The following is a 9,613-nucleotide window of genomic DNA, read 5'->3' as shown; positions in this document are numbered from 1 at the left end:
GTCTATATATATATATATATATTATCCGTATTACCCTCCAATTCGTGCTGAATGATATGCTCAAAACTCAAAAATAAGATTGACTTTTATTTTTCTACATCATCAAAGTTTGATTAACAGGAACTTGGAGTTCGGCATTCACAAATAGATTTTAGGCGCTTTTCGGTTTTCTCTTAATTTTATCATTTTCCTTTTAAAATTGGCTATAGAAGTCTCCAATTGACCGAAGCTCTTTTCTGCTATGTGGTCTTCGTGTTTCAAATTAGTGATCAGAGTCTCTGATCAGGTGATTCCCATTCTTCTCATTATTTCAAAATTGAAGTTTTCTTTTGACATCTTTGTACTTGAACTTTCATATCTATCATTTGGTTATTGACAAAAAGAAATCTCCTATGCAAGATGTAATTTAAGCAATAAATTAAGGTCTGATTGGGACAGTTTTCTCATTGTTTTATTTTTCAGCTTGCAGCCACATTTACGGTTGGCTACTTTTTTTTCTATTATTTAAAATTTTATGTTGAGGACACCGAATTTATTAAATTGTAGTGGCAATAAGAATTTTATTGAAAATATTTATAATACTTACAATAGTTTTACAACATGTTATTTTTTCATAAAAAAATTTACATTCACCTTTATAAAAAGCTACAATCTCCCCAAACGGATCATTAATGATCTCATGATAATGTGATGATAGAATTGTAACTAATAATTTGAGAATTATAGCGCTAGTTAAGTCATCATTTTTTGTATTAAAATCGGGAATACATAAAAGATTCACTTTTCATGGAGTTTACTTGATAATGTCTTTGTTTTCATTTAGGTAAGACACTTTTTCGAGTATGATGATCCAAATGGAACTGTGAATGAGATATGGCACCAAGTTTCTTCCAAGCTTGCCCTGATAAAATTGATGATTAACCGAGACAAGCGCCTTGTAAAGAGGGATCTGGGTGGCCCTGATCTCCCTTGTATCTGCTCTGGCCATAATGCAACTATTGCCGACCATTAAGGGATGAGTGTAGCTGCAATGGTGAAATATGCGTATAGAAGTGACATTTTAATCCAAATATTTCATGAAATATGAACACATTAACATTTTATTTTGGAATATTTTGAGTGCCATAAATTTGATGGATTACCAACTTGCAGTCCTTCACCAAATGTCTGGCATGCCTGATTAGATTTTTGTTGCTGTAGAGAGAAAGTTAGCTGTGCAGGTCTTACTTTATTTTATTTTTAAAATTTGTTTGTTTTAGCATTTCAATTTGTAATAAATTTTATTTCGTCAGTGTAATTTACTACTGGAAATTTGGCATTTGTTTTGAGTTTATTCGTATGAAGGCTGACACCTTCTCAAGTTATTTTCTATTGATTTTTATTTTGGGGGAATTTTCTTTTTAATTTAGTGTACTTAAATTTTCTATTCTTTCAGTCGAAGGATGGGGGTTGTTTATGTTCTTTTTTATTTGTTTTTTTTTTCTTTATTATTAAAAGTTAAAAAAAACGTAATTAATATTTAAAAAAAAAAAAAAAAATCAAATTAAAACCATAATTAGATTTTCTATTTAAGCTTTGAGCATTTATTGTTATTTTCTTAACTGTACTTTAACGTGCGTCTAACTTAGTAAATATTCAAAGAATGCAGGTTTTTTATTATTATTATTATTTTGAAACTTATAAGCACCGTGCATATTAGTTCTAATTTTAATACAGGTTGTTTTTTCAATTCATGAAGTGATTCTATCAAATATTTTATTATTTTGTGTGTGCGCTTTTCTAAAAACAAAGGCCTAGAGAAATGACAACGAAAGATGTAAAATGTCAGCTAATTGGAGCAACTTGAATTCAAAGAAGCATGCCGCACAATGTAATCGTAGTAAATAATCAAAAAATTCTTATTTTTTCACCATAAACGTTTTAAAGGATTATAGTTTTCTTCACCCTAATTAGCAAATAAGTTTTGGTTTCTCTTTGAATGAATGACTACAACTCCAAAGATAAAACATAAATTTGACTATGAAGGCCTCAAGGTAGATGAAACTGAAAAAACATGTTAAATGTTTATTTTCTTGAGGAAATACCCAAAATTTATATTAGACTAAAATACTATCGCATTTTTAACGCAACATATTTACGAAGTCTAGTGCAGACAATAGTTTGAATAAGCCTTAAAAAAAATTCAGACACAGTTTGAATCATATTTTCGAGAAAAGTTCTAATTTTATTCAAACTCTCTGGAAATCTTGTTAGAACTATGCTCAAATAATGTTTGAAAAAGGTTCAAATATGTTCCAAAAAGATGCAAATATATTTTTAGTACGTTTCAAATAAGGTTGGAATATGATAGGAGTAAAGTTTTAACTATATTCTATGAAAATCCTCAAGTAGATTAAAATAGAATTCCAAAACATTGAGGTGCCTTTTTGGTGTAACATCTGAATTTCGATAGAAACTTCAAAGTTGTGTGCTCGCATGGGAGCACCCCTAGGATGGGTGGCCTTTTGGAAAGTTACACCAATAGGAAAAAATCGTGAAACCATTAGGCTAAAATAGACAAATATCTCGATGGGTGAGTTTGGACTGTCACTTATTCGAATTTATTTCAAATAGTTTACTTAGGGTTCAAATAAGATTTGAACATGGTTTGAGCAAAGTTCAAACTATTTTAGATAATGGTTTAAATAAAGTTGAGTAGAGTTCGAATAAGATTCAAATATAGTTCGTGCAATATTTAAATTATGATTGAACAATGTTCTATTATGACGTAGCTATAGTGAATACAATATAAAGTTTTCCAATATCTATAATATTAATTGATATAATAATTTTGTACAAGTATATAAAAACAAATAAGTTGACACAACAGAGAACCATTACACAACTCTCTAACCATCACAATAACTAAAACATACAACAATTAAAACTATGGCAGATAATAAATTCGCTTCACAAAACAGAGTAGAACAAAAGCTAATAACATATCAAAATATCAAACATTATATCATTTGAAGAAATCCACATAAGAAGCATAATAATACACAGTCCAATTGAAGAATCATAAAACAACATTCGTAACACAATAGATGTAAATGCACAAGTAGTATGTATGTTGTGAAATAAATCTACATTAAAGACCTATAGTATAAGAGAAGCAATGTACATTTAAATGGACCTATAATTCTATATTTTTGTGAAATAATTTTTTCAAATAAATGAACACTTTATAGAATTGTATGTGAATTGGTGTAACTTCTAAAATATATTTCTTTGAAATTGGGTATATGATGTATTGTGCTGCTTAAACTTAACAATTGTCATTACAAAATATGAAAAAAAAAGCAAACAATAGACAATTTATATAAGAAAATTTTAATTAATTAATTTCTTATTAAAATTTTGAACAACTCATTGTATAGAGCCCTTGGAACCTTTTGTGATGACCCTTCTTTTCTTCCAAGGAGGGAGAAGGAAAATAATTCATGTATGTTATTAAATAACTTTAACTGCTTAAGCAACATAGGTAAGTGCTTATAAAACAAAATTACTTTGGCTTGTTGGATATGCCTTTAGATGTAAGAAGGGTAACAGTCATGCAATATCATGACATTTATAAACAACAAGATCTTATAGACGTTGCTTTATATCTCTAATCAAACAATTCATTCAACACAGTATGAGTGATTCATAAATCTTTGGAAAGTACAATACCCGCTCCCTTACTAAAAACATTAAGAATTCATATACTGTAAAAAATAATAAATATATATAGCATAAAAAAAATCCAATTTCTTATAATTCCAATAAAAATATTTAACAACGTATTATCTGACTATATTATTTGAGTATTCAATTGTTAAACCCTATTACACTTTCATTACCCATTTCTAACTCCTTGGAGTTACCAACCAATTCTAACATTTATGACCTAAAGAAAGACAATTGTTCTCACTGATGGGATAAAGGAGATTAATAGCATATAGATTTATAGGCTTGTGTCTCTTACCTAATGAAATACTTCTAGTAATTTTATTATTTTTTTAAGTACAAATTATATAACATTCTTATGTGAAATGACAAGGGATGGATTGATATTCCCTGTTTTCTTGATCCCAACTTCACATGCCTGCCTATTCCTCATCTCAGGCATCATATGTATACCTCATCCTAAGCATCAACTATCAAAGGATAGGTAAATTGTGGAACTGTCTCACTCTCCTTCTACTGCTCTTATTCATTATTTATAATTTTGAACATAAATATTTATTTTTACTCAAATTTATTTGATTATTCTCTAGGCCAACTTGGTCACTTAATTATTAAAAAAATGAAAATGTTATTTCAACCCTACACTGGAATGGGTCTCTCTTTAAAAATAAGGTTTTTTGGCATCAAATTTTGATGTCACACATGTAGGATATCTACTGGAATGATTTAGGATGACTTGACTTCCATTCATACCATCTTGAAGCTCAAGATATCTATTTGGACCTCCTGGTGGAATGGATCGATACCAAGTTTTGCACTACCCGGGTAAATTCACCGTAGAATGTAGTTGAATTTTGCTTGGGACATATTTAACATTCATTTCAAATTTTATGGACCTTTCCCCATCAATCTGGACCTATTTATGGCCCAATAAAGTAACAAGACTCGCCCTCAAGCACTGCTGGGTAAGAATTAAGGTTTCGGACAATTTTGTGTTGCCCAGGGGTGGTCGTTGTTTTAGGGGTTATTTTGATTTTACATCACATCCATGGGCCTTCTTGGATGTCTATTGATCCTTTCCCATCTATTTAGGACCTTCCAAGGTCAAAAGAGTCCAGAATCTCCGCTGCGCGCAGGGAAAGAAACCATAAACTTGAACTAGCGTGACCTTGCCCAGTTATGGCGTGGTCACGCCAAAAGGACCTGAAACCATGCTCAAGATAGAGCACATGGTATAATTATGCCACCAAAGTGGAATATCCATGCTAGGGCTCTGGCTTGACAATGCCAATTTCGGGCGAGGTTATGCCACCCTTCAAACTTTTAGGGCTTTAAGCCCTCAGGCCTGGCTTGACCACGCCTAATTCGGGTATGGTCATGCTGAATGAGCATCCTTCCTAGTCATGTAAAATCCTTCCATATATGTTAATTGGTTAGAGGTAGGCCCTTTGTTGTTGAGCAACAAACTAACATCTCCAACTTCATCCATACTTTCAACTTAGATTCACATGTGAGTACATTAGAGCGAGTGTGGATTGCTAACATGCAGATTTATTGCATTGCATAGTATGTTTTATTATGATGTGTGTTTTGAGTGATGCATGTTGCTCATGCCTTTTAGTTCAATTGGTTGCCTTGATACGATCAACATTGCATTTTAGTTCGACCTACCACCCTGACATGGTCAACCTTGCCTTTTCATTCGACCGGGCAACCCAGTAATGTCAAACATACATATTTACTTGATTGGTGGCCCCAACACAGTCAACCATGCATATTGATTTGACTAGCTACCCTGACACGGTCAGCCTTTCATATTGGTTCGACTGGCCTGCTTTGTTGTGGTCAACCTTGCAATTTAGTTCAATCGACTGCCCCATCACAATCAACCTTAAATTGGGGTTAGATTGGCCACTTTGATCTGGTCAATCATTCACCTCGGTACTGTCGGCCACCCCGACCTGACCGACCCCGTTGATCATGTTTCCCTGAGTTGACCACCCCAGTCAACCCTTTGGGTCAAACTGCTAGTTTCATTTGCATGGTGCATATGTGTAAGTATGCTCATTAGCATTGTTTGCATGAAACTTTGCATGATCATTTGTTGCATCTTGTATGTGTTGTTTGTTTGCATCCCATGTTCTTGTAGTTGCACTTGGGTCACTGCCTCATTGGCATACCCATTCTTTTGGGTCACTATCTTCTTGACATATTCATTCCCTTGAGTTGATGCCTTCATAAAATGTTCACCCATTTGAGTCAATACCTCCAAATTAAACTCATCCTTGATTCAATGCCTTCACTAAACACACACACTTTTGAGTCAATGCCTCTATGATATGCTTACACCTTCAAACCAATGACTACATGGTATGGTCATCCTTTGGGTCAAAGCCTTTATGGTATTCTCACTTATTTGAGCTAATGCCTCCATATTACGCTAATTATTTGAGTTAATGCCTTCGTAGTACACTTATACCTTCGAGCCAATGCCTCCACATTCTGCTCATTTGTTGAGTCAGCGCCTCTATGTTATACTTCACCTTAAGACAATGCCTCCTCTGTACACTCATCACCACTTTAATTAATGTTTGCTTGCATTTTGCATTTGCATAGGTGCTTGATAGCGATCCAGGCTTGATAGGCATTTGATCCAGTGTCAGTCACATTGCTTTAACGAGTGTTTCTTATTAGGTAAATCTCTGCGATCCTCTCAAGTTATTGCATTCGGATCGACATCAATATGATTGTGCTAAGAATCCAAGGGATCTAACTCATATCAACTTTAATGTTCTGGGTATGTATTTACTGATGTTATGAGTATATATTTAATGACCCTATTTTAAACTAAAAAATATATACATTTTTTTCTAATTATGATAGTCCCATAATTTAAAAATTATGCAAATAGAAAGTTAGGTCGTATGTGAGGCCAAGTCTTTAACAAATTCATCGTGAGTGACAACCTTTAAATCTCTTGGATTGTTAGGATGGGGCTGGTGTGGTTAACCTGTCAAAGGCACACCCGATCCACAATTACACAATAATTTAGCTTCCAAAAGATGGCAAAAAACTTGGCTCTATTTATATTTAGTGGCTAGTATGCAAAAAGACTACTGTACAAAATAAAATGTTCTAAAATTTAGAAAATAGTTTACACACTAGAGGTATTATGCAAGTATATGTATCATTTCAAGTAATATAGAGTTTTCTTTTAAAACCTCATTATCTATCCCAAATAGAAACGATGTAAAAAATCCCTTAGGTTAATTTTAGTCTACTACTATCAGTCCTTAGTTTGGAATGTCGATTAAAGTGATTTTTCTAACAACTACTTTTAAATGAAAATTTTAAATATAAAGATAGCTTTTCTGGATATAAAGATAACTTTTCTGGATAAATTGGTTTGGAGAATTTTGAGATGTTCAAAACTACCCTTCTCGTAAAATGACCTTGATAATGTGTAGGAATGAAATGCTTAAAATATAATATAGTCTGTGACAAATAGGAGCATACCTATTCTTTACACCCTCCTCGTTCTAGCAAAGAACTTTGGCTAACCTAGAGTTTTTCACCAGCTTGTGTAGAGTGCTGAGTAGATTCTGGCCTTGCACTTCTAGATTACCCACTGTGCCCACTGTGCCCTCCTAGATTACCCACTGTGCCCTCCCTATAAGACCTACTAGGGACCCTTACGATCAAAACTCTAAACCAAATTGATAAAAGAATCTAGTCTGTCACCCTAGAAACATCAATTCTACGTCCATAAAAACTTATCTTTTTATCTATTTGCACTCCCCTCAGGTGATTGTAATGGCTCTGTCCAAGATGAAATATGGTACTCACTAGTTGGGTGAAATCATAGCCCTATCGGGTCATTATGTTTCGCAACAGATTTTAACCATAAGTGATCAATTTGCAAAGTCAATTAAGAGCCAGTGAAAATACAATCACATTAATAAAATAAGAGAATATATAAGCAAATCTAAATGCCTGTACATGCATCTATTTTATTGCAAAAGAAAAGTAAAATAAAGATAATCACATAAGTAGTAAAAGAATTGATAGAAATAAGTATTAAATTATGTGTCAACAAGAAACATACGTCTACCTAACCTCTTTCGGGTGTATAAGTATGTTTATTATTCTATTAATTTTTTGCAACTATCTATCACCTAGAAGCATCTAATAGAAATAGATCATTAAATTATATTTCCTTGAAAGTTGCATTGTTGCCTAATCTATTTTATTAGTCAACCGGTCAATGTGAGTGCACTCAAGTTGCAAGATCACCGCTCTCCCAAGTCTTAGTTTCACATGCACTAAAATTTAACATAACTTATTGCCACTTAAGTTATGTCAATGAAGAAAAGGAGATATTACTCTTCGGATGAAAATAAAAATAAATCTATCACGAAACAAATTTTCCTACACATCCTACTACTTTAGAAAAGAATAAAGAAAACTACTTACGAATCATGGATAAAACACCACAGAAAACTTCATTTAAATAAAAAAAAATCCACTAGAAAGTGTTTACAACAATTACAAGATAATGAAGAGCACAATGCTTATCTCTTTTCAATCTGAAAGAAGATGAAAAATATCTCCACAAAAGTTTTCTACCAATCCATGCATCGATCGTACATTCTTTACACATATCTATCAAAATCCCTCACCAATCTTTCCATACAAAGTGAAAATCTACATCTCCTTACTCACACCAAACTCTCTCTAAAGTCCTTCTAAAAACTCCTTCTAAAACTTCTCTAATTCTCCTCATGAGAGGCGCCGAACCCCTCTATTTAAAGAGACACAAAAACCCTTCCTTTCTCTCAGAGACACATCACTCCATATAAAAGACACACCCTTTCACTTTAAGAGGCATATCGCTTCATTCAAATGTGTCTAGATTCATTGAATCACTCCATGGGGCGTGCAAGTTGTTCAAAAGCTTCCAGAACATTCCAGAATGGCCCATAATTGTTCATAACCCGTCCAAAAATTGTCTCGGGCGCTATAGCATCTATTTATAGCCGTGACTGGCGCTATGACGCCAGTTTGGGTGCTATTGCATCACCCTGCGGGCAACACACCTGTTTATCTCTGTTTCGCCCCTTTTCAGCTCCAGTTCGCTCCTAGCGTTATATCTACAAGATAGACATGAAAATAACCTTTCTTTAAATTATAATTTCATTCAAAAACATGTGATAAATATATATTAAATTAAACATAGAAAGTCATATCAGAATGCGCTAGATCAAGATTTTCTTCCTTGCTCAATTTTGCTCCAAATTGCACTATTTTTGCTTCATTTTCGCTAAAACTCCAATTCTTATATCTAAAACTCCAATTCTTATTGCTTCATTTTCGCTAAAACTCCAATTCTTATATCTGAAACCAAAAACATGCAAAATACCTTCCTTTAAAGTGCAATATCATAAATTTTTTTTATAAAATAATCATGAAATGTACACTAAAAATAAGTAATTTTAAGGTGGATCATTCCACCAAACTTAAATGTTGTCTTCAGCAACAGTATAACTTTAAAGACCAAATTTGTTGATTTGAGGTAGTGGGTTTCAATAGAGTTTTCTATAATTTATTCTCATAAATTTTATAGTGTAACTTAAGAGAAAATCTAGTAAATCAACCAAGGACTAGGGTGTAATAATATCTCATATTCAACTTAGGAATCCTAATTTTTTATTTACTTCAAAAGTTATTGAAATTTGTCGTATTAAAGATTCAAAGAAAGTATAAAAATAGAATTTATGCACATTATCTTTATCAATTTAACTAATACTTTTTTGAAATAAGAATAAGCTTAGGATTGTTTCTAAGTCTTTTTATTTAAAATGATTCAAGTGAACCCAATTTTTTATTAGTCTTCTCCTCAAACTTC

General features: G+C 32.7%; 1 protein-coding gene across 1 annotated transcript in view; it reads left to right on the top strand.

Annotated features, from left to right (window-relative positions):
• The window catches only part of LOC110035917 (probable arabinosyltransferase ARAD1), an 18,011-nt gene extending 16,629 nt beyond the window's left edge, over window positions 1-1,382 (top strand). Inside the window, exon 3 of the mRNA XM_020740252.1 lies at window positions 824-1,382. Coding sequence (XP_020595911.1) covers window positions 824-1,012 — 189 coding nt within the window. The 3' untranslated portion in view covers window positions 1,013-1,382. The remainder of the gene's footprint in view (window positions 1-823) is intronic.
• Window positions 1,383-9,613: the final 8,231 nt, after the last annotated feature.

Source organism: Phalaenopsis equestris, unplaced genomic scaffold (assembly GCF_001263595.1).
Source record: "Phalaenopsis equestris unplaced genomic scaffold, ASM126359v1 Scaffold200701, whole genome shotgun sequence".
NCBI lineage: Eukaryota > Viridiplantae > Streptophyta > Magnoliopsida > Asparagales > Orchidaceae > Phalaenopsis > Phalaenopsis equestris.
Note: the sequence above shows the minus strand (reverse complement) of the source record. Positions and strands in the feature narration are given on the sequence as shown.